This window comes from Pelophylax lessonae (genome assembly GCF_965119305.1).
Source record: "Pelophylax lessonae genome assembly, chromosome: 3".
NCBI lineage: Eukaryota > Metazoa > Chordata > Amphibia > Anura > Ranidae > Pelophylax > Pelophylax lessonae.
This window is the reverse complement of record NC_138770.1, coordinates 209,821,412-209,847,921: the sequence shown is the minus strand read 5'-3', so window position 1 is coordinate 209,847,921 and position 26,510 is coordinate 209,821,412. Positions and strand designations below refer to the sequence as shown.

Genomic DNA, 26,510 nt, shown 5'->3' with positions numbered 1-26,510 from the left:
ATAGCAGCCTCATCAGTGCCACCTCATCAGTGCAGCCCATCAGTGCCACCTCCTCAGTGTCCATTAGTGCAGCCTATTAGTGCCCATCAGTCCACCTCATCAGTGCCCATCAGTCCAGCCTGTCAGTGCCCATCCGTGCCACCTCATCAGTGCCACCATCAGTGCCCATAAGTACCACCTCATCAGTGCCCATCAGTGCAGCCTATCAGTGTCCATCAGTGCCACCTCATCAGTGCCCATTAGTGCCACCTCATCAGCAGGATTTAATGGGCTGTCCTACATGCAAAACGCATGTTGCAGTGATACAAACTTAGCCCTAAAGCAGAATTAAACCCATCAATTTCACAGTTTCAAAAAACAATTACACGTGCTGGGAATGCTGTCACATTAGTTGTGAACTGCCAAACTATCAAAAGGCTGGTGTCATAACCAATGGTGTATTTAGTCTTTGTGCTGCCCTAGGCCTGACTAAACGTGTGCACCCCCTAATTTACATATGACCCACCCCTTCCTGTAAAGGCCATGCCCCTTACTTTTGATGACCCCCCCCCCTGTCATCTGTGAACCACAGACCAAAAGTCTATCATTACCCATCAGCAAAGCCTCATCAGTGCCCATCTGTGCAGCCTTTTCAGTGCTGCCTCATTACTGCTCATCAGTACAGCCTCATCACTGACCACCTGGACTCTTCCCTCTGGCCCAATTAACCCCATGAGACTGGCACTATACTAAAAGTGTAGCGCAAGCTGGCGGCACCCTTTTCGTGCAGGACCCAGGAGGAGGCTGTTTTTTTTTCGTGCAGGGTGCAGCTTTTTTGCTGTCCCCCTGCAAAGTGCCGCCCTAGGCCTGGGCCTTGTTGGCCTAGGCCAAGATACAGCTCTGGTCATAACTGATCACATGTGAAGCATCATGGCAGTTGAAGATCAAACAGAGGCCAAGATGGAAAGGGTCACAGACTTTTTAAATGCAGAACTGAGTTTTTTTTTGCTTTTGTTGTTCAATAGACTTCAATGGAGAAGCTGCAGAAAAGCATGTAGTTTTTACTGTGATTTGCATTTTTTTAATCTGCCCAATAACAAATTTGCCCAAAAAAAAAAAAAAAGCATAAGAAACACAAAATGCAAATCGCGACAAAAAAAAACAGAAACAAAAAACATGATACAAACTGCAAAAAGCACTGCAGAAATGCTCAAAAGCCAACAGCATAGGTGTGAATGGAGCCTTATTTTCGCTTTAAATCCACCCCCCTTACAATCAGTGGAGGTTGGTGTATTTAAAAATCCCCCACAAGACCTAGTGCTCTGTGTATACTTACCTGAGATTTTAAACATCCAGGTACAGTCCCTCAGAATCTGAACTCTCATTATTTGTCACAGATACTGGAAGTGTTGGGAAATACAAATTTTGATTAGTCACCCGAACAGGAATAGAAGGGAAATCTTCCAATGGTGACACTTATTTCTGTGACAACTGTCTAAGAAGGCACCTCATTTTGAAGAGATTTTCTCTCACTTCCTGCTGTGTCTACCAAACAGTAAGCATAGAAAGTCTTCTAATGGGGACACTTGTTCCTGTGACAGCTGTCTGAGGCTGGGTTCACACATGTCCCGCTACGGGTTGCAGTCCAGAGTCCTGTGAGTTTGTGTTTAGGGCCGAATTTTCTCCAAAATTTGCACCTGAACCTGACACAAAAGCGCACAGAAACCTTTCAAAACCGTACCGCGGCCACCCCAGACATGTGTGAATCGGCTCCATTGAAAGATGTCACACTCACATTATTCAAATTGGAAGCTGTTAAAAACGCATTCAATTTGCATATATGTGAACCCAGTCTAAGGCTACATTTGCACGAGCATTTTGGCCAGCAAATGACAGGGGTGGGAATCTATTGATAACTGCAGCTGTTTTTGACACCTGCGAGCGGCTAGCTGCATCCTCAGTGCTTATACCCTCTAATGAGAGGTTGCTGATGGCTGGGATGACTGTTTGTGTGAACAGTCATTAAAGTGATTGTAAAGCCTCTAACAAACATGTTATACTTACCTGCTCTGTGTAATGGTTTTGCACAGAGCAGCCCGGATCCTCCTCTTCTTGGGTCCCTCTTCGCTGCCTCTGGCCCCTCCCTCCTGTCGAGTTCCCCCACAGCAAACAGCTTGCTATGGGGGCACCCAACTTGAGCTGCAGCTCTGTGTGTTTATTCAGACACAGAGCTGCCATTTGGTCCCACCCCCTCTCTCTCCTGATTGGCTCACTGACTTTGATTGACAGCAGCGGGAGCCAATGGCGCCACGGCTATATCTCAGCCAATCAGGAGGGAGAGTCCCAGGATGGCCGAGAGACTTGTGGACATCGCTGGACAGAGAGGGGGCACAGGTAAGTATTAGCGGTGCGGGAGGGGAGGGTGGCTGCTGCACACAGAAGGCTTTTTATCATAATGTAGTGGTAACACCCAGTGAAGTGACTATCCTCAGGTGATACACAGAGATGAAACAAATCCTCCTACATAAGTTGTATCTGTCTGTCTGCAGTCTTCTCTTCTCTACACCCATTCTAAGTGCTGCATTTATTAGCTTGTCAGAGTTCAGAAAAAAAGGGGGGGCGGAGAGCTAAAGTTACACTCTGCAGAACTCCATGAGGAGAGCTCTGACAGCTGATTGGAGGGAATAGACACACCCCCTTCACACAGCACACAGGAGCAGAGTGGAAGCTGTCAATCAGCTGGAGGTCCCTCCCCTGACACTATTTTTTTCTTGGTGTCAGAAGTGACTCATGCTGATAGCAGAGGAAAGAAGCAGCAGACAGAAATGTCTCATAATGCTTTTAGTTGAGACAAGTACACACTAGAGGGCTATCCTTTGTTTGCAGTTCATGTCTGAGGTTTACAACCACTTTAAGGTGTAATAGGCTAATAGATGTGGAGAAATCTCTTCTCACTTCCTGTTGCATGCACCAGACAAGAAATGATGTGAAATTTGCCCAATGGAATACACATAGAAATGTATTTATCCAAAGTAATAAAAAAAGCATTTGTCCATAGATTTCCAGTATGTTACAGTAAAGACACTGCTCTTAGAGAAAGAAACTCTGTGTCAGCATGCTATGAAGAAAATCAGGCCAGCTTCTTTTATTTGCACACTAATTTTATACAAAGCAGGTCCAGCCAGCGCCCCCCTAGCTAGCTCCAGGACTGACAAGCAGAGTCTTGACAGAAGAGCTGTACGTTTGTCCGCCTCTACGTGTGCTAATAAAGATGTTCAGGAAGACGACCCGAGACAGACAGCTGCATGGAGCTGTGTTGCAGACCTGGAGCTAGGGAAGGGGCGTGGCTTGAAACATCAGCCTAGTACACGGTGTAAACGTACAGACGCTGTCTGGCTCCCAAAGGCATGAGGCCCCGCCCCTCGGCCAATCAGCGTCCCAGAAGGGACTAGCACCAATAGCTCGCGCTTCAGCTGTGTTTTACGTCTCCATGCTGCTGTGACAGGCTGAAGAGTGCGGGAAGGGAGGGGGTGGAAGGAAACCTGTAAGTCTCGCGAGAACTCCCCCCTCCACCATCGCGCTCCTCCTACCGGCCGCTCGAGCAGAGTGAGAGGGGATGCTGCTGCTTGTCCGCCATAGCGGAGGGCTTTAGTCAGCGCTGAGAGGAGGACCCCCCAGCGTATAGAGGACTAGGCACACCGGTCACCCGGCAGCGGAGGGACCGGCTGGAAGCGGGACGTTCCAGGAGGAAGGCCTTTCAGTGACAGGCCGGGCCCGGGGCCTCCTCACACCGACACACGCCGGGGGGAGACAAGGAGGGGCCCCGGGGCCGAGGCAGGGCAGCCGCCGCCAACATGTCGAACCTCAGCAAAGGAACCGGCAGCAGGAAGGACACGAAGATGAGGATCCGGGCCTTCCCGGTAAGACTGGAGGGGGCGGGGAAAGGGGATCACCTGGGGGCAGAGGAGAAGGGGGGGAGCCCCCTGTGTGTAAACACAATGACAGCATGGAGACAGCAATACACAGACAATGCTTCCTCTTCATCCCTACTCCTGTCATCTGTCTTCACACACAGGAGGCTGTATATACTCTATGTCTATGGGGTCACATCAATATACAGGCACATCATATAGTCCCTGTGTATGGGGTCACATCAGTATACAGGCATACCATATAGTCCCTGTCTATGGGGTCACATCAATATACAGGCATACCATATAGTCCCTGTCTATGGGGTCACATCAATATACAGGCACACCATATAGTCCCTGTGTATGGGGTCACATCAATATACAGGCACACCATATAGTCCCTGTGTATGGGGGTCACATCAGTATACAGGCATACCATATAGTCCCTGTCTATGGGGTCACATCAATATACAGGCACACCATATAGTCCCTGTGTATGGAGTCACATCAATATACAGGCACACCATATAGTCCCTGTGTATGGAGTCACATCAATATACAGGCACACCATATACTCTGTCTATGGGATCACATCAATATACATGCACACCATATAGTCCCTTTGTATGGGGTCACATCAATATACAGGCACACCATATAGTCCCTGTGTATGGAGTCACATCAATATACAGGCATACCATATAGTCCCTGTGTATGGGGTCACATCAATATACAGGCACACCATATAGTCCCTGTGTATGGAGTCACCTCAATATACAGGCACACCATATACTCTGTCTATGGGATCACATCAATATACATGCACATCATATAGTCCCTGTCTATGGGATCACATCAATATACAGGCACACCATATAGTCCCTGTGTATGGGGTCACATCAATATACAAGCACACCATATAGTCCCTGTGAATGGGGTCACATCAATATACAGGCACACCATATAGTCCCTGTTTATGGGATCACATCAATATACAGGCACATCATATAGTCCCTGTGTATGGGGTCACATCAATATACAGGCACACCATATACTCTGTCTATGGGGGTCACATCAATATACATGCACATCATATAGTCCCTGTCTATGGGGTCACATCAGTATACAGGCACACCATATACTCTGTCTATGGGATCACATCAATATACATGCACATCATATAGTCCCTGTCTATGGGGTCACATCAATATACAGGCACACCATATACTCTGTCTATGGGATCACATCAATATACAGGCACACCATATAGTCCCTGTGTATGGGGTCACATCAATATACAAGCACACCATATAGTCCCTGTCTATGGGATCACATCAATATACAGGCACACCATATAGTCCCTGTGTATGGGGTCACATCAATATACAGGCACACCATATAGTCCCTGTGTATGGGGTCACATCAATATACAGACACACCATATAGTCCCTGTGTATGGGGTCACATCAATATACAGACACACCATATAGTCCCTGTGAATGGAGTCACATCAATATACAGACACACCATATAGTCTATGTGTATGTGGTCACGTCAATATACAGGCACATCATATAGTCCCTGTCTATGGGGTCACATCAATATACAGGCACACCATATAGTCCCTTTGTATGGGGTCACATCAATATACAGGCACACCATATAGTCCCTGTGTATGGAGTCACATCAATATACAGGCATACCATATAGTCCCTGTGTATGGGGTCACATCAGTATACAGGCATACCATATAGTTCCTGTGTATGGGGTCACATTAGTATACAGGCACACCATATAGTCCCTGTCTATGGGGTCACATCAGTATACAGGCATACCATATAATCCCTGTGTATGGGGTCACATCGGTATACAGGTACACCATATAGTCCCTGTCTATGGGGTCACATCAATATACAGGCACACCATATAGTCCCTGTCTATGGGGTCACATCAGTATACAGGCATACCATATAGTCTGTCTATGGGATCACATCAATATACAGGCACACCATATAGTCCCTGTGTATGGGGTCACATCAATATACAGGCACACCATATAGTCCCTGTGTATGGGGTCACATCAATATACAGGCACACCATATAGTCCCTGTCTATGATGTCACATCAATATACAGGCACACCATATAGTCCCTTTGTATGGGGTCACATCAATATACAGGCACACCATATAGTCCCTGTGTATGGAGTCACATCAATATACAGGCATACCATATAGTCCCTGTGTATGGGGTCACATCAGTATACAGGCACACCATATAGTCCCTGTGTATGGGGTCACATCAGTATACAGGCATACCATATAGTCCCTGTGTATGGGGTCACATCGGTATACAGGCACACCATATAGTCCCTGTGTATGGGGTCACATCAGTATACAGGCATACCATATAGTCCCTGTCTATGGGGTCACATCAGTATACAGGCATACCATATAGTCCCTGTGTATGGGGTCACATCGGTATACAGGCACACCATATAGTCCTTGTCTATGGGGTCACATCAATATACAGGCACACCATATAGTCCCTGTCTATGGGGTCACATCAGTATACAGGCATACCATATAGTCTGTCTATGGGATCACATCAATATACAGGCACACCATATAGTCCCTGTGTATGGGATCACATCAATATACAGGCACACCATATAGTCCCTGTCTATGGGGTCACATCAATATACAGGCACACCATATAGTCCCTGTGTATGGGGTCACATCAATATACAGGCACACCATATAGTCCCTGTGTATGGGGGTCACATCAGTATACAGGCATACCATATAGTCCCTGTCTATGGGGTCACATCAATATACAGGCACACCATATAGTCCCTGTGTATGGAGTCACATCAATATACAGGCACACCATATAGTCCCTGTGTATGGAGTCACATCAATATACAGGCACACCATATACTCTGTCTATGGGATCACATCAATATACATGCACACCATATAGTCCCTTTGTATGGGGTCACATCAATATACAGGCACACCATATAGTCCCTGTGTATGGAGTCACATCAATATACAGGCATACCATATAGTCCCTGTGTATGGGGTCACATCAATATACAGGCACACCATATAGTCCCTGTGTATGGGGTCACATCAATATACAGGCACACCATATAGTCCCTGTGTATGGGGGTCACATCAGTATACAGGCATACCATATAGTCCCTGTCTATGGGGTCACATCAATATACAGGCACACCATATAGTCCCTGTGTATGGAGTCACATCAATATACAGGCACACCATATAGTCCCTGTGTATGGAGTCACATCAATATACAGGCACACCATATACTCTGTCTATGGGATCACATCAATATACATGCACACCATATAGTCCCTTTGTATGGGGTCACATCAATATACAGGCACACCATATAGTCCCTGTGTATGGAGTCACATCAATATACAGGCATACCATATAGTCCCTGTGTATGGGGTCACATCAATATACAGGCACACCATATAGTCCCTGTGTATGGAGTCACCTCAATATACAGGCACACCATATACTCTGTCTATGGGATCACATCAATATACATGCACATCATATAGTCCCTGTCTATGGGATCACATCAATATACAGGCACACCATATAGTCCCTGTGTATGGGGTCACATCAATATACAAGCACACCATATAGTCCCTGTGAATGGGGTCACATCAATATACAGGCACACCATATAGTCCCTGTTTATGGGATCACATCAATATACAGGCACATCATATAGTCCCTGTGTATGGGGTCACATCAATATACAGGCACACCATATACTCTGTCTATGGGGGTCACATCAATATACATGCACATCATATAGTCCCTGTCTATGGGGTCACATCAGTATACAGGCACACCATATACTCTGTCTATGGGATCACATCAATATACATGCACATCATATAGTCCCTGTCTATGGGGTCACATCAATATACAGGCACACCATATACTCTGTCTATGGGATCACATCAATATACAGGCACACCATATAGTCCCTGTGTATGGGGTCACATCAATATACAAGCACACCATATAGTCCCTGTCTATGGGATCACATCAATATACAGGCACACCATATAGTCCCTGTGTATGGGGTCACATCAATATACAGGCACACCATATAGTCCCTGTGTATGGGGTCACATCAATATACAGACACACCATATAGTCCCTGTGTATGGGGTCACATCAATATACAGACACACCATATAGTCCCTGTGAATGGAGTCACATCAATATACAGACACACCATATAGTCTATGTGTATGTGGTCACGTCAATATACAGGCACATCATATAGTCCCTGTCTATGGGGTCACATCAATATACAGGCACACCATATAGTCCCTTTGTATGGGGTCACATCAATATACAGGCACACCATATAGTCCCTGTGTATGGAGTCACATCAATATACAGGCATACCATATAGTCCCTGTGTATGGGGTCACATCAGTATACAGGCATACCATATAGTTCCTGTGTATGGGGTCACATTAGTATACAGGCACACCATATAGTCCCTGTCTATGGGGTCACATCAGTATACAGGCATACCATATAATCCCTGTGTATGGGGTCACATCGGTATACAGGTACACCATATAGTCCCTGTCTATGGGGTCACATCAATATACAGGCACACCATATAGTCCCTGTCTATGGGGTCACATCAGTATACAGGCATACCATATAGTCTGTCTATGGGATCACATCAATATACAGGCACACCATATAGTCCCTGTGTATGGGGTCACATCAATATACAGGCACACCATATAGTCCCTGTGTATGGGGTCACATCAATATACAGGCACACCATATAGTCCCTGTCTATGATGTCACATCAATATACAGGCACACCATATAGTCCCTTTGTATGGGGTCACATCAATATACAGGCACACCATATAGTCCCTGTGTATGGAGTCACATCAATATACAGGCATACCATATAGTCCCTGTGTATGGGGTCACATCAGTATACAGGCACACCATATAGTCCCTGTGTATGGGGTCACATCAGTATACAGGCATACCATATAGTCCCTGTGTATGGGGTCACATCGGTATACAGGCACACCATATAGTCCCTGTGTATGGGGTCACATCAGTATACAGGCATACCATATAGTCCCTGTCTATGGGGTCACATCAGTATACAGGCATACCATATAGTCCCTGTGTATGGGGTCACATCGGTATACAGGCACACCATATAGTCCTTGTCTATGGGGTCACATCAATATACAGGCACACCATATAGTCCCTGTCTATGGGGTCACATCAGTATACAGGCATACCATATAGTCTGTCTATGGGATCACATCAATATACAGGCACACCATATAGTCCCTGTGTATGGGATCACATCAATATACAGGCACACCATATAGTCCCTGTCTATGGGGTCACATCAATATACAGGCACACCATATAGTCCCTGTGTATGGGGTCACATCAATATACAGGCACACCATATAGTCCCTGTGTATGGGGGTCACATCAGTATACAGGCATACCATATAGTCCCTGTCTATGGGGTCACATCAATATACAGGCACACCATATAGTCCCTGTGTATGGAGTCACATCAATATACAGGCACACCATATAGTCCCTGTGTATGGAGTCACATCAATATACAGGCACACCATATACTCTGTCTATGGGATCACATCAATATACATGCACACCATATAGTCCCTTTGTATGGGGTCACATCAATATACAGGCACACCATATAGTCCCTGTGTATGGAGTCACATCAATATACAGGCATACCATATAGTCCCTGTGTATGGGGTCACATCAATATACAGGCACACCATATAGTCCCTGTGTATGGAGTCACCTCAATATACAGGCACACCATATACTCTGTCTATGGGATCACATCAATATACATGCACATCATATAGTCCCTGTCTATGGGATCACATCAATATACAGGCACACCATATAGTCCCTGTGTATGGGGTCACATCAATATACAAGCACACCATATAGTCCCTGTGAATGGGGTCACATCAATATACAGGCACACCATATAGTCCCTGTTTATGGGATCACATCAATATACAGGCACATCATATAGTCCCTGTGTATGGGGTCACATCAATATACAGGCACACCATATACTCTGTCTATGGGGGTCACATCAATATACATGCACATCATATAGTCCCTGTCTATGGGGTCACATCAGTATACAGGCACACCATATACTCTGTCTATGGGATCACATCAATATACATGCACATCATATAGTCCCTGTCTATGGGGTCACATCAATATACAGGCACACCATATACTCTGTCTATGGGATCACATCAATATACAGGCACACCATATAGTCCCTGTGTATGGGGTCACATCAATATACAAGCACACCATATAGTCCCTGTCTATGGGATCACATCAATATACAGGCACACCATATAGTCCCTGTGTATGGGGTCACATCAATATACAGGCACACCATATAGTCCCTGTGTATGGGGTCACATCAATATACAGACACACCATATAGTCCCTGTGTATGGGGTCACATCAATATACAGACACACCATATAGTCCCTGTGAATGGAGTCACATCAATATACAGACACACCATATAGTCTATGTGTATGTGGTCACGTCAATATACAGGCACATCATATAGTCCCTGTCTATGGGGTCACATCAATATACAGGCACACCATATAGTCCCTTTGTATGGGGTCACATCAATATACAGGCACACCATATAGTCCCTGTGTATGGAGTCACATCAATATACAGGCATACCATATAGTCCCTGTGTATGGGGTCACATCAGTATACAGGCATACCATATAGTTCCTGTGTATGGGGTCACATTAGTATACAGGCACACCATATAGTCCCTGTCTATGGGGTCACATCAGTATACAGGCATACCATATAATCCCTGTGTATGGGGTCACATCGGTATACAGGTACACCATATAGTCCCTGTCTATGGGGTCACATCAATATACAGGCACACCATATAGTCCCTGTCTATGGGGTCACATCAGTATACAGGCATACCATATAGTCTGTCTATGGGATCACATCAATATACAGGCACACCATATAGTCCCTGTGTATGGGGTCACATCAATATACAGGCACACCATATAGTCCCTGTGTATGGGGTCACATCAATATACAGGCACACCATATAGTCCCTGTCTATGATGTCACATCAATATACAGGCACACCATATAGTCCCTTTGTATGGGGTCACATCAATATACAGGCACACCATATAGTCCCTGTGTATGGAGTCACATCAATATACAGGCATACCATATAGTCCCTGTGTATGGGGTCACATCAGTATACAGGCACACCATATAGTCCCTGTGTATGGGGTCACATCAGTATACAGGCATACCATATAGTCCCTGTGTATGGGGTCACATCGGTATACAGGCACACCATATAGTCCCTGTGTATGGGGTCACATCAGTATACAGGCATACCATATAGTCCCTGTCTATGGGGTCACATCAGTATACAGGCATACCATATAGTCCCTGTGTATGGGGTCACATCGGTATACAGGCACACCATATAGTCCTTGTCTATGGGGTCACATCAATATACAGGCACACCATATAGTCCCTGTCTATGGGGTCACATCAGTATACAGGCATACCATATAGTCTGTCTATGGGATCACATCAATATACAGGCACACCATATAGTCCCTGTGTATGGGATCACATCAATATACAGGCACACCATATAGTCCCTGTCTATGGGGTCACATCAATATACAGGCACACCATATAGTCCCTGTCTATGGGGTCACATCAATATACAGGCACACCATATAGTCCCTGTGTATGGGGTCACATCAATATACAGGCACACCATATAGTCCCTGTCTATGGGGTCACATCAGTATACAGGCACACCATATAGTCCCTGTGTATGGGATCACATCAATATACAGGCACACCATATAGTCCCTGTCTATGGGGTCACATCAATATACAGGCACACCATATAGTCCCTGTCTATGGGGTCACATCAATATACAGGCACACCATATAGTCCCTGTGTATGGGGTCACATCAATATACAGGCACACCATATAGTCCCTGTCTATGGGGTCACATCAGTATACAGGCACACCATATAGTCCCTGTGTATGGGGTCACATCAATATACAGGCACACCATATAGTCCCTGTCTATGGGGTCACATCAGTATACAGGCACACCATATAGTCCCTGTGTATGGGGTCACATCAATATACAGGCATACCATATAGTCCCTGTCTATGGGGTCACATCAGTATACAGGCATACCATATAGTCTCTGTGTATGGGGTCACATCAATATACAGGCACGCCATATAGTCCCTGTGTATGGGGGTCACATTAATATACATTACATCCCATACAAACACACTATATAGTCCCTGTGTATGTGGGTACATCAATATACATCCCATACAGACATGCCATATAGTCCTTGCCTATGGGGTCACCACAATACCACTATATATATATATATATATATATATCTATCTCCCCCCCCCATACAGACATGCCATATAGTCCCTGTGTATGGGGTCGCATTAATATATATCCCATACAGACACAACATATACAGTGGGGATCGAAAGTTTGGGCACCCCAGGTAAAAATTCGTTTTAATGTGCATTGAGAAGCCAAGGAAAGATGGAAAAATCTCCAAAAGGCGTCAAATTACAGATTAGACATTCTTATAATATGTCAACAAAAGTTAGATTTTATTTCCATCATTGACACTTTCAAAATTACAGAAAACAAAAAATGGCGTCTGCAAAAGTTTGGGCACCCTGCAGAATTTATAGCATGCACTGCCCCCTTTGCAAGGCTGAGACCTGTTAGTGTCATGGATTGTTCTCAATCATCATCTGGGAAGACCAGGTGATGTCAATCTCAAAGGTTTTAAATGCCCAGACTCATCTGACCTTGCCCCAACAATCAGCACCATGGGATCTTCTAAGCAGTTGTCCAGAAAACTGAAACTGAAAATAGTTGACGCTCACAAAGCTGGAGAAGGCTATAATAAGATAGCAAAGCGTTTTCAGATGTCAATATCCTCTGTTCGGAATGTAATTAAGAAATGGCAGTCATCAGGAACAGTGGAAGTTAAAGCAAGATCTGGAAGACCAAGAAAAATCATACAGAACAGCTTGCAGGATTGTGAGAAAAACAATTCAAAACCCACGTTTGACTGCACGATCCCTCCAGAAAGATCTGGCAGACACTGGAGTTGTGGTACACTATTCCACTATAAAGAGATACTTGTACAAATATGGTCTTCATGGAAGAGTCATCAGAAGAAAACCTCTTCTACGTCCTCACCACAAAAAATCAGCGTTTGAACTTTGCAAATGAACATATAGACAAGCCTGATGCATTTTGGAAACAAGTTCTGTGGACCGATGAGGTTAGAATTGAACTTTTTGGCCGGAATGAGCAAAGGTACGTTTGGAGAAGGGGCACAGAATTTAATGAAAAGAACCTCTGTCCAACTGTTAAGCATGGGGGTGGATCAATCATACTTTGGGGTTGTATTGCAGCACAGGGAACATCTCACGAGTAGAAGGAAAAATGGATTCAATAAAATTTCAGCAAATTTTGGATGGTAACTTGATGCCATCTGGGAAAAAGCTGAAGTTAAAGAGAGGATGGCTTCTACAAATGGATAATGATCCTAAACACACCTCGAAATCCACAGGGGATTACATCAAGAGGCGTAAACTGAAGGTTTTGCCATGGCCTTCACAATCTCCTGACCTCAACATAATTGAAAATCTATGGATAGACCTTAAAAGAGCAGTGCGTGACAGACAGCCCAGAAATCTCAAAGAACTGGAAGACTTTTGTAAGGAAGAATGGGCAAAGCTACCTCAAACAAGAATTGAAAGACTCTTGGCTGGCTACAAAAAGCGTTTACAAGCTGTGATACTTGCCAAAGGGGGCAGTACAAGATATTAACTCTCCAGGGTGCCCAAACTTTTGCAGACGCCATTTTTTTGTTTTCTGTTATTTTGAAAGTGTCAATGATGGAAATAAAATCTAACTTTTGTTGACATATAAGAATGTCTAATCTGTAATTTGATGCCTTTTGGAGATTTTTCCATCTTTCCTTGGCTTCTTTATGCACATTAATACAAATTTTTACCTGGGGTGCCCAAACTTTCGATTCCCCACTGTAGTCCTTGTGTATGGGGCCACATCAATCTAAATTCCAAACAGACACAACATATAGATCCTGTGTATGGGGTCACATCAATTTACACCCTGTACGTATACCCCACACTGCACACACAGGAGGCTGTATATAGACCCTGTGTATGGGGTCACATCAATATACATCCCATACAGACACGCCATGTAGTCCCTGTGTATGGGGTCACATCAATTTACACCCTGTACGTATACCCCACACTGCACACACAGGAGGCTGTATATAGACCTTGTGTATGGGGTTACATCAATATACATACCATACAGGCACAACATATAGTCCCTGTGTATGGTATTGCATCAATATAGATCCCATACAGAAACAGCATATAGTCCCTGTGTATCGGGTCACATCAATATATATCCCATATAGATCCTGTGCATGGGGTCACATCAATAAATATCCCGTACAGACACACCATATAGTCTGTGTGTATGGTGTCACATCAAGATATCTCATACAGACATGCCATATAGCCCCTTTGTATGGGGTCACATCAATATATATCCCATACAGACATGCCATATATTCCCTTTGTATGGGGTCACATCTATATACATCCCATACAGACACCCCTTATGGTCCCTTTTGTATGGGGTCACATCAATATACATCCCATAGAGATACACCATATAGTCCCTGTGTATGGGGTCACATCAATTTACACCCCATACAAACACACCATATAGTCCCTGTGTATGGGGGTCACATCAATTTACATCCCATACAGACATGCCACACTGCCCACCTAAAGGCGGTATCTGGGCTGTTTTAATTTATTACAGGTACTTCTAGCGCTGTCACTTTACGCGGTGCTTTCCATACGTTCACATCAGTGCCTGCCCCAAGGTCCCCAACTCGCATTCATACACTATATGGTCAAAAGTATTGGGGCACATGAACTTTAATGGCATCCCAGTCTTCAATATTAAGTTGTCCCACTCTTTGCAGCTATAACAATTTCAACTCTTCTGGGAAGGCTGTCCACAAGGTTTATGGGAATGTTTGACCTTTCTTCCAGAAGTGCATTTGTGAGGTCGGGCACTGATGTTGGAAGGCCTGGTTCGCAGTCTGCGCTCTAATTCATCCCGAAGGTGTGCTATCAGGCCAGTCAAGTTCCTCCACCCCAAACTCGCTTGTCCATTTTTTTTTTTATTTTTTTTTTTATGGACCTTGCTAGTTAAGCCCAACCCCTGACAAACAGCCCCACAACATAATCCTCCCTCCACGAAATGATTTGGACCAATTCACAAAGTAAGGTCCATAAAGACATGGGTGAGAAATTTTGGGGGTGGAAGAACTTGACTGACCTGCACAGAATCCTGACCTCAACCTGATAGAACACCTTTGGGATGAATTAGAGTGGAGACTGCGAGCCAGGCCTCCCAACATCGGTGCTCGACCTCATAAATGCGCTTCTGGAAGAATGGTCAAACATTCCCATAGACACACTCCTAAACCTTGTGGACAGCCTTCCCAGAAGAGTTGAAGCTGTTTTAGCTGCAAAGGATGGGCCAACTCAATATTGAACCCTACAGACCAAGACTTGAATGCCATTAAAGTTCATGTAAAGGCAAGTGTCCCAATACTTTTGGCAATATAATGTATATACACATACTAGGGCCAATTTAGACAGAAGCCAAATAACCCACCAGCATGTTTTTGGAGTGACAGAAGAAACCAGAGTATTCGGAGGAAACCCGCACAGGGAGAACATGCAAACTCCAGGCAGGTAGTGCTGTGGTTGGGATTTTAACCGATAACCCTAGTACTGCTAGGCAGAAGTGCTAACCATTTTTAGTTTTAGATTAGAGCAGTGTTTCTCAACCTTTTTAGTCATGGCACCCTTTAGAATTATGGACAGTCTTGAGGTACCCCTTTGTAACATGTAAAAAACTATTCTAATAGTATTCCATAATGCAGCAACATCCACACATGTAGGACACCCAACATTGGAGGAGATTTATTCTTCCAAAGCAAATGCACTTTTGCACACTAGTATTCCTAGGTTTCTCTTCATCACTCAGCTAATGTGACCCCAGTGCTGAGGTAGAAGGGCACAGGAGGGTCAAACAAGGATGCTGTTGAGGCAACGGACATTCTCCTTATCAACTGATGACGACATTGGTTGTTGGGATGCCAGAAAGTCGTAATGGTGCATAATGAAAACCCGTGGCTTTGTGTAATTAAAAGGCAGGCTTGTATACAATTTTTGATCAATTTTTAGGGATTTTGCCTGGGCACCCTGATTGAAAAAGGCTGGGGGAACAGCTAGACCCTCCAGTTTTTTTTTTTTTTTCTCACTGTGTGTTCCTTTTAGAGCAGACTTTTTGTCCTCGTCAGAAATCCAACATGTTCGTGTTGTCTCCAGAACAAGAGACGAGGGAAAATAGGGAAACAAAAAACTGACGGGTTGTAATCCTTCCCTACTCCAATCAAAAAAGCTTAAAGTGGTTGTAAATCTCAGACATGAAATCTGAACAAAGCATATCCCGCTATAGTATGCACTTGTCTCAATTTAAGAGCACTAAGGCCCCTTCTGATCTGGCAGAGTTCGTCAATGGATCTGTCCTCTCAGCAGGGGATCTCTCCGCTGAGTAGGCGGATAAGACCGCTCCACTGATGCAGAGCGGACACACAGCCTGCTGTCCTTTTATGGGCTGTTGGATAGAAATGGAGCGCCTGTCCGTTTCTGTCTGACTTTCTTCCCATCCACTGGACGGAGTGGGAACCGATTCCCCCATCCTTCTGTTTTTAGTAAATAGGATCTTGATGTCGGCAGGTGTTAGTGGAAATATGTCCGCTGACATCCACTGCTCCATCGAGAACAATGGATTGTCCAATCAGGTCCGCCTGAAAAACTGATAGGTGCACCCGATCAGTCCGTCCGTTAGTGTGAAAGGGGCCTAATGCCCCATACACACGTGCAGATTATCTGCAGACTTTTGTCTGCAGACTTACCAAAACCATATAATATGAGGTCAAACCTAAACACTTTCAATTTGTATGCAATCTGGCAGGCCCTTGCACTACATAGAAAAGGTAAGTCTGCAGACAAAAGTCTGCAGATAATCTGCACGTGTGTATGGGGCATAAGTGTGATTTCTGTCTGCTGCTTTGTTCCTTTGCTATCCGCATTGGTCATTTCTGATGAGTTTTCCCTAACTCAAAGAAAAAAAAAATGGTGACCGGGAGGGACCTCCAGCAGATTGACAGCGTCAGCTCCGTTCCTTTGTGAATAGGTTGGTTTGTCCATTCCCTACAATGAGCTCTCAGAACTTTCTTCACTAAGCTCTACAGAATGTCATTATAGTTTTCCGACCCCTTTTTTCTAGAGGCTCGGACAAGCTTTATAAATTCTGCATGTTGAACGAATGTGGAGAAGAGTACTGCAGATAAACAGGTGCAGCTTGCGTAGAAGGCTTTGTTTTAATCTCCATGTATCGCCTTAGGTTATTCAAGTCACTGGGTATATGTAAGGGTTTACAACCACTTTAACAACTTGCCGACCATGCTATAGCCGTATGAGGGCTATAACGTGGCCGGCCATATCTGGGAGGGAGCCATACAATGTACTCTTGTGAGCGTGTTCTGTCACTAGGAAACAGCTGATCGGGGTAAAGGGCTAATTACCATTTGATTAACTGTGTCCAATCACAGCGGCCTTTTACCATGGGGTCAGCTGTGTCCAATCACAGCTGATCACGATGTGAACACAAGACTGTTTTTCCGTATTCCTTTCCTCACACCGATAGCGAGAGGAGAGCCGATAACCGGCTTGTGTGAAAGGGACATCTACACTGATAATCACGGCACCAATTATCAGTGTCCTGATTTTTAGTGCAGCCTTATCAGCGCACATTAGGGAAGGAGAAAATCTATATGTTTGCAAACATTTTTAACAAACTATGAAAAAAGTGTTTTTTTTTTTTTCTAAAAAAAAAAAAAAACTGATTAAAGACCACCAAAAGAAAGCTCTATTTGTGTGAAAAAAATATAAAAATTTAGTTTGGGTACAGCATTGCATGACTGCAGAGTTGTCATTAAAAGTGTGACAGCGCTGAACGATGAAAATTGGTCTGGGCAGGAATGGGTTTAAAGTGCCCAGTAGGTAAGTGTTAGGCCCCTTTCACACTGTCCGTCCTTCGGACATACTCCGTTTATCTCAGCGGGGGATCGAGCCGACCGATGACAGCTGTGTCTCTGCGCTGTGTGTGGAGACACAGCTGTCAGGTCCCCATTCTTCTCTATGGGGGGAATCAGATGGGAACGGACCGTCGGTCCATTCTCATCTCATCTGATCTGATCCGCTGGACAGATGGAAAATAGGGTTTCCATCCGTCCAGATTTGACGGGATCGGATGTCAGCGGACATGTCTCCGCTGACATCCGATGCCCCATAGGGATGCATGGGGGGACCGTTCAGATCCGCAAAAAAAACTGCACAGGTGGATCTGAACGGTCCACCGCCTGTGTGAAAGAGCCCTAAATGTTTATCTAAGATGGAAAAAAAAATATATAATTTAATATAATTTATTATTTTTTTTTTTTTTTAAACCAGTTCCCATCTGGCCAACAGCAGATTGATGGCCAGGTGGTGGCTTTGTTATCCTGACTGGACATCATATGATGTCCTGTCAGGAAGTGCCGTTCTCTCACCGGCTGTGTCCGGCTGTGTCCACGGACCCCTAACTGACATTTTTGGGGGGGGGATCAGGGACGTTACTACAGTAATCAGTGCTAAAAATATGTACGGTTACTGTAATAATGACACTGGCAGGGGAGGGGTTAATATTATGGGTGATATATTTATATATATATATATATATATATATTTATATATATATATATATATATATATATATATATATATATATATATATATATATATTTATATATATATATATATATATATATATATTTTAAAAATTACAACTTTAAAAAACCCACAATGCCTCTTACTAAATACCCTGGACTGTACTTTCTAAAAAAAAAAAAAAAAAAAAAAGTCATTTAGTTGGGTATTTCTACTCTCCTGGCGTTTTTGGGCCTCAAGAAATGATAGTCCGTCAGTACATCAGGATTGATCAATTTTCAGATATATACTATAGTTAGTGGACTTCATAACTTACCTATAGACTAATATACACTGATTTGTGTTATTTTCACTAAAGAAATGTAGCAGAATACATTTTGGGGTAAATTTTTATGAACAATTTTTTTTCAAAATGTTCAGTTTTTGTTTATTTCGCAAAAAATAAAAAAAACCCAGAGGTGACTCAATACCGCCAAAAGAACGCTCTATTTGTATGAACAAAATTTAAAAAATTTAGTTTGTTGCCTGACCCGGCAATTGTCATTCAAAGTGCGGCAGCTCTGAAACCTGATATTTGGCATGGGCAGGAAGGGGATAAAAGTGCCCGGTATTAAAGTGGTTAATTAGGGTAGGGAAGGGTTAGACCCTCTGTTGTCTGTCCCTTTAGGGGAGCGTCACCCTTCGGTTTGTTCTAGTGACCATTGTCCTCAAAGGAAATGAGAGGAAATCTGAAATTTTGGTGCTTTCACCAGAACAAGAGGTAAGGGGAAATCTTCCAATGGGGCCACCTAAGGCTGGCCATACATGATACAATTTTCTTTAGATTTACCTTCAACTACAGTAAACCCCCCTCCATTGCGGGGGTTACATTCCGGACCCAGCCACGAAAAGTGAAATTCCGCGAAATAGAAAAACCCTATTAAAATGCATTGTAGGCATGATTTTTTTACTGTCACGGTACGTGTAGAAGCATTTTAAGGTCTTTAAACACACTTTTAAAACAATAGAAACTCATTTAAACACATAAAAGATACTTAGAGACAGAGCAAGAGCTATGAAAAACACAAAAATCTTTCATTTTTAATGATTTATATAGTAAAATAACATTACAAAAAAAACCGCGAATTACCGGGACCGCAAAAACTGAACCGCGATGTAGCGGGGGATTACTGTATGTAGTACAAAGACCTGCCTAATAGGATACAATTTAAAATGTTGTTCAGTTTTGACCTCGTATTATTATATGGTTTTTGGTAAATCTAACAGAAAATTGAACATGTATGGCCAGCTTAAGAGGGACATTTCTTTCTTTTTATTTTTTATTTTTTTAAGGTTTCTTTTGTGCTGTGTTTTTGGGTTAGGAAGTCTTCACAATAGGACACAGCACAAAATAAACCAGAATGAGTTTTATGTCTTCCCTGCTGTGTCTAAAACTGTTAAAGTGTATCTAAAGCTAGTTAAAAAAAAAAAAAAGATAAAATAGTTGAACTCTGTTAGGTTTTTATTTAAAACTGTGTGAGGGCTTCACACCTATGTTTTGTACTGGTGATTGTCACATGAAGTGAAAGTAGGAGGGCCATCCAACATGTTAGTGTTGTCCTCAGAACAAGAGATGAGGTGAAATCTTCCAATTGATAGACTTGTCTAAGATAGAAGCTAGCAATTTCCCTCATTTTTGGAGATTCCTTCTTACTTCCTGTTGTGTGTGTTGGACAGGAAGTGAAGGCAAATCTCCCCAATTGGAACACAGCAGAAATAAATAACCTGGCAGAGGGTGTAAACCTTTTCTACTGTCAAAAAAGCCACCCTGTTTCTACTGGTGACCATTGTCGACAAAAAAGGAGTCGGGACTTCCAAAATGTCAAGTGTTGTTGCTAGAACAGGAAATTAGAGAGAATCTTCTGTAGGATCACTTAAAAGTAGGGGTGCACCAATCCGACTTTTCTAGTACCGATGCCTGGCTTTGTGTATCTGCTGATACCGATCCGGAACTATTGTTTTGTTATAACAATTGTGCATTCAAAATCTAAAATATATGTAATCAAACTCAAAATTAAAAAGAATAAAATGTAGCCACAAGAAAAAAGTTTGCTTGAACATACAATAGCAATCAAACAGTAAACATGTAAAAAATATAAAGTGCAAAATCCTGCTAGCAGGAATTTAAAATGCAACATAGCAGCTGAACCTGAGAAATATAATATATGACACACAGTATTCAGTAATGGCAATAAGGCTACGTTCACATGTGGGCGTAGCGGATCACGGGCAGAATCGCCGCAATTCTGCCCGTTATCCGGAATCATTGCAAATCAAGGGGCGCCTGTGCGATGCCTGTGATTTGCAATGACACCCCAAACTCTGTGCGATGTTGCCGCTTTTTCCGCCTGCCGAATCACGGTAACATTGCGTAAACAGAATCATGTGACGCCTGATGCCCAAAAGAAGCTCTTGTACCTTTTTTGGGCAACAGGCGTCCCGCGATTCTGTTTGTGCGATGTTAGCACAATTCGGCAGGCGGAAATCGCCGCAACATCGCACAGCATTTGGGGTGCCATTGCAAATCACGGGCATCGCACAGGCGTCCCACTAATTTGCAATGATTCCAGATCGCGGGCAGAATCGCCGCTACGCCCACATGTGAACGTAGCCTAAGGGTACTTGCAGGGATTTGCTTGTAGGCACTGTCTGTCCGGGAAGCATGCGGCTGCAGTACAGAGCAAAAGCCTCTGCTTCCTGTGTATGTACTCCGTTTATCTCAGTGGGAGGATCGATCCGCCGATCCCCTGCTGAGCAGGAGGATGACAGCTCTTCTCCGTGCTGTGTGCGGAGACACCGCTGTCAGTTCCCCATGCATCTCTATGGGGGAATCCGATGGTCCGTTCTCATCCGATCCGATGGAAAATAGATGTCAACTGACATGTCTCCGCTGACATCCGATGCCCCATTGGGATGCATTGGGGTACCGTTCAGATCCACCAAAAAAATGGACAGGCGGATCTGAGCGGTCCTCCTGTGTGAAAGGGACCTTAGTGACGGCTGAGTCGGGACTCGGACACCACGGTAGGTTCTGCTGTGACGAAACCGGATCGGCCCGTGGATCTGTTAATTTTACAGATTCCCTGATCCAGCTATTTTGGCAGTATCGAGGTCCGATATCCGATCCGAATATCAGATCGTTGCACCACTACTTAAAAGTTTCCTTTCATTTTTTTGGGGGCTGTATTTTTGTGATTTGTGTCAGGAAGTTTCCCAGTTGGACACAGCACAGAATAAACTAGAAGGTGTGGGTTTTTTTTTTTTTTTTTTGAAGTGTTCTTAAAGAAACGTTAATCAAAAAACTCTGGCACTGGTTTGTGGGTGTTTAGAGATCCATTTAGGATATCTGCTCTGTATACCACACTGCCGGGAAGATACCACAATGCAGAATAAAATGTGCTTAAAGTCTCAGTACAGATTTTGGTGTTTTACATAAACCGTTATAAAGGCCAGCTAGAAGATGGTTCTTGCAGCACCAAATACTCAAGAGATTTGATAAAACAGTAAATGATTATTGAAGTATCTCTAGAGCAAATCCTTTCAGATCGAAGGGATAATTGTTTAACTCCTGTGAGGTTTTGGGGAAAGTCTGCTTTTCTTCCCAATATTAGGACAATAAAGTGGGAGGATGTTTCTCCAGAGGAAAGGGCATTCTCTCAGCAACTTGCCTTGGGAACAAATATCACTGTTGTCACCTTGCCCTAAGTAGAGGGGAAGGCTTCCTACACACCATTTTAAAAATATTTTCTCACTTTTCTGTCACCATGACAGTGGCCACCGGGACCGAGAGTGAACCTCTCCAGCTGGAATACAAACGGCAATGAAAACCCTAACCCTTCTCTACTGCAATCTTAAGAAAAACGACTTGGCTTAAAACACCAAAATATTTTTTTGGCCTAAGTAGATGAGGGTTAAAACCAGTGGCGGCTGGTGCTCAAAATTTTTGGGGGGGCGCAAAAAGAAAAATGTAATAGGTATTGCTTCGCGCCAAAAAACACAGTAAAAAAATTGCGTGACTTTGAAGCTGTGCCCCCTTCAATGCAATGAACACTGTGCTGTGCCCCCTTCAATGCAATGAACACTGTGCTGTGCCCCCTTCAATGCAATGAACACTGTGCTGTGCCCCCTTCAATGCAATGAACACTGTGCTGTGCCCCCTTCAATGCAATGAACACTGTGCTGTGCCCCCTTCAATGCAATGAACACTGTGCTGTGCCCCCTTTAATGCAATGAACACTGTGCTGTGCCCCCTTCAATGCAATGAACACTGTGCTGTGCCCCCTTCAATGCAATGAACACTGTGCTGTGCCCCCTTCAATGCAATGAACACTGTGCTGTGCCCCCTTCAATGCAATGAACACTGTGCTGTGCCCCCTTCAATGCAATGAACACTGTGCTGTGCCCCCTTCAATGCAATGAACACTGTGCTGTGCCCCCTTCAATGCAGAGTTTAGCGTGCATGCCCCTTTCAATTCAGAGCGCCACAGCATTGTCCCCAATCACTGCAGAGCGCCCACAGCATTGTACCCCAATCACTGCAGAGCGCCCACAGCATTGTACCCCAATGATTGCAGAGCGCCCACAGCATTGTACCCCAATGATTGCAGAGCGCCCACAGCATTGTACCCCAATGATTGCAGAGCGCCCACAGCATTGTACCCCAATCAACGCAGAGTGCAGCGTGCGTGCTCCCTTCAATTTAATGCACTTACCTGGCGGCGGCGGGTTCTTCCCTCCTCGATCCAGTCCGTCCTCTCTGCGGCGGCGGGAAGGAGAGCGGCTTCTCCCTCGTCCTCCGAGCGGCGGTGACGGTGAGTGAATGACTCGCGCATCGGCACCGCCCCCATTGTGACGTCAGGGATCGGATGTCCTGGATGATGATTGGTCCAGGCTGGAGACTGGACCAATCACAGCCAGGATATCCGAAAGTGGGGGTGTCCAATCGCAAGCACTTGCGATCGGGTTACGCCCCCAGAAGGCTGCCGATCGGCGCCTCTTCTGGGACGTAACCCCACCCCCCCCCCCCCCCCCTAGCCACCACTTCCCTTACAAAGGCCGGCGAACCCAATTTTTTTTTTTAAACTTTATTTGTTCGCTGTCTTTTTTTTTCCCTTTTTTTTTTTAGGGGTAGGGGGGCGGCGCCCTGGCGCCCGCTATGCACGGGCCTCCACTGGTTAAAACCCTTACCAGTTTTTTTGCTCTGTGCCAATGGGGAAATTTCCCATGACTTCCACTTTGTCCCAGAGACACAAGTGAGGACGGAAGTTAGAAGAAATCTTTCAAAGTAGGGGAAATTCCCCTGTTCTCATAGTAAAAAGGGGTCTCCAACTGAAAATTGCCCTTTAACTCTTGTTCTGGGGTGAAATCTCCTGAATTGTTGGATTTCCACTCTTTCAGTGAGTGGAAGTGAGGACCGTAACCCTCTTAAGAGCTTCCCCAATCAAGGGGTTACCCCTCGTCTTTTGTTTTGGGGACATCCCTAACATTTTAGGTTTCCCAATATTGTATTGGTGACCAAAGTCACAGAAAATGAAAAACAGCGGAGTGAATCTCCACTAATGGGACAGATTAAAATAAAACCGAGGTTCGAGTTCTTCCATACTACTCATCTTTTTTTGGTTTGCTTAAGATACAAAAGTCTCCTTCCCTTTAGCTATTTTTAACAAAAAAAAGCAAACATGTTATACTGTACTTACCTACTCTGTGCAGTGTTTTGCACCTCCCTTTTTCGGTTCTCTGAGACCGGATCGGGTGCTGAAAAGTTAAATACAGCGATGTTTTTGTTTTGTTTGCCTTACTGTGTTAGGGCTCTTTCACACGGTCTGCGCTGCTCAGCGGGGATCGATCTGCCGATCCCCGCTGAGCCGGCGGATGACAGCTCCGTCTCCGCTTGCAGTGTGTAGAGGGAGGTGTCACAGCTCCCACTGCTCTCTATGGGGGATCGGATGAGAGTGGACCGCCTGTTCGCTCTCATCCGATCCGATCCCTGAACAGATGGAAAAATAGGGTTTCCATCCGTCCAGATTTCACGGACAGGATCGGATACGGATGGCAGCGGGTGTCAGTGGAAGTGTCTCCGCTGACATCCGCTGCCCCATAGAGCTGCATGGAGGATCCGATCAGATCCACCTAAAAAACTGACAGGTGGATCTGATCGGATCGCCCGTGTGAAAGAGCCCTTAGATTCGGTTTAGAATGTGGCACAGAGCAGGGTTAGCGTTGGTTAGGTTTTGCTTGGACTTATCCTTTTAACCTCAATACATTTTTGAAATTGAGGTTCTTTTTTGGCCACTGGCTATTCTAACTAGGATTGTATTGCTTTTTGAGAGATTTCCCTTTACTTTCTATCTAGGACATGACGTGGAGGGAGGTTAAAGTCTCTTTTTTGAGAAAGACTAAGGCTCTGTTCACATATTGGCGTCTCGGATCGCGGGCAGAATTGCTGCTATTTTGCCCATGATCCCGAATCATTGCAAATGACGGGACACTCTTGCAACTTTTTTTTGGGCGACTGCAATTCTGTTTGCGCAATTTTACTGCGATTCAGCAGACGACAATCGTGGCAAAATTGCATCACAAGTCATCGGAATCGCACCCGCGCCCCGCAATTTGCAATGATTGGGGATCGCGGGCAGTAACACCACGATTCTGCACGTGATCTGAGACTCCAATATGTGATCGGAGCCTAAATAGCAATAAAACCTTTTCTTGTGGGTAAAATCCATTTTTACTGCTGTCTATGCTGGAGAGTTTCTCTTATTTACTCTAGTGACAACGTTGTGTTTTTTTTTTTTCCTTTTTTTTTTTTTTCTTTAGAGCCGGTTCACATAAAGTCTCCCCATGTCGGAGTGACTTTTTACCGCGACTTCAGCGCGACTTGTGAATTATTTTGCTCGACTTATATGACAGACGACTTTGTGTTTGGCCAATGAGAATATGATGTGTTATGACCTAATTCCCCTTTTCTGTTTTTTTTTTACTCATTTCCTAATTGCCCACCAGTGCCACGTATCGGTGTCCACCAGTGCCACGTATCGGTGTCCACCAGTGCCACGTATCGGTGTCCACCAGTGCCACGTATCGGTGTCCACCAGTGCCACGTATCGGTGTCCACCAGTGCCACGTATCGGTGTCCACCAGTGCCACGTATCGGTGTCCACCAGTGCCACGTATCGGTGTCCACCAGTGCCACGTATCGGTGTCCACCAGTGCCACGTATCGGTGTCCACCAGTGCCACGTATCGGTGTCCACCAGTGCCACGTATCAGTGCCATGAATCAGTGTCCACCAGTGCCACTCACACAGACCAAGCAGAGATAATGGAATATATACCATTACACACACACACACACACACACACACACACACACTCACACTATAAATATATATATATATATATATATATATATATATATATATAATCTGGAATGTGGGGAATGCCTGGCTAATCTTTCTTCTTCCTGGAAA

The 26,510-nt window shown here is 44.5% G+C and overlaps 1 protein-coding gene across 2 annotated transcripts in view; it reads left to right on the top strand.

The window, feature by feature from the left end:
* The first annotated feature begins 3,478 nt into the window (after window positions 1-3,478).
* Window positions 3,479-26,510, top strand: part of CUL3 (cullin 3) — a 328,571-nt gene continuing 305,539 nt past the window's right edge. Inside the window, exon 1 of one of the 2 annotated variants that reach the window (XM_082252499.1) lies at window positions 3,479-3,899. In XM_082252499.1, coding sequence (XP_082108625.1) covers window positions 3,834-3,899 — 66 coding nt within the window. In that variant the 5' untranslated portion in view covers window positions 3,479-3,833. The remainder of the gene's footprint in view (window positions 3,900-26,510) is intronic. The other variant, XM_082252498.1, reaches the window with a different exon arrangement.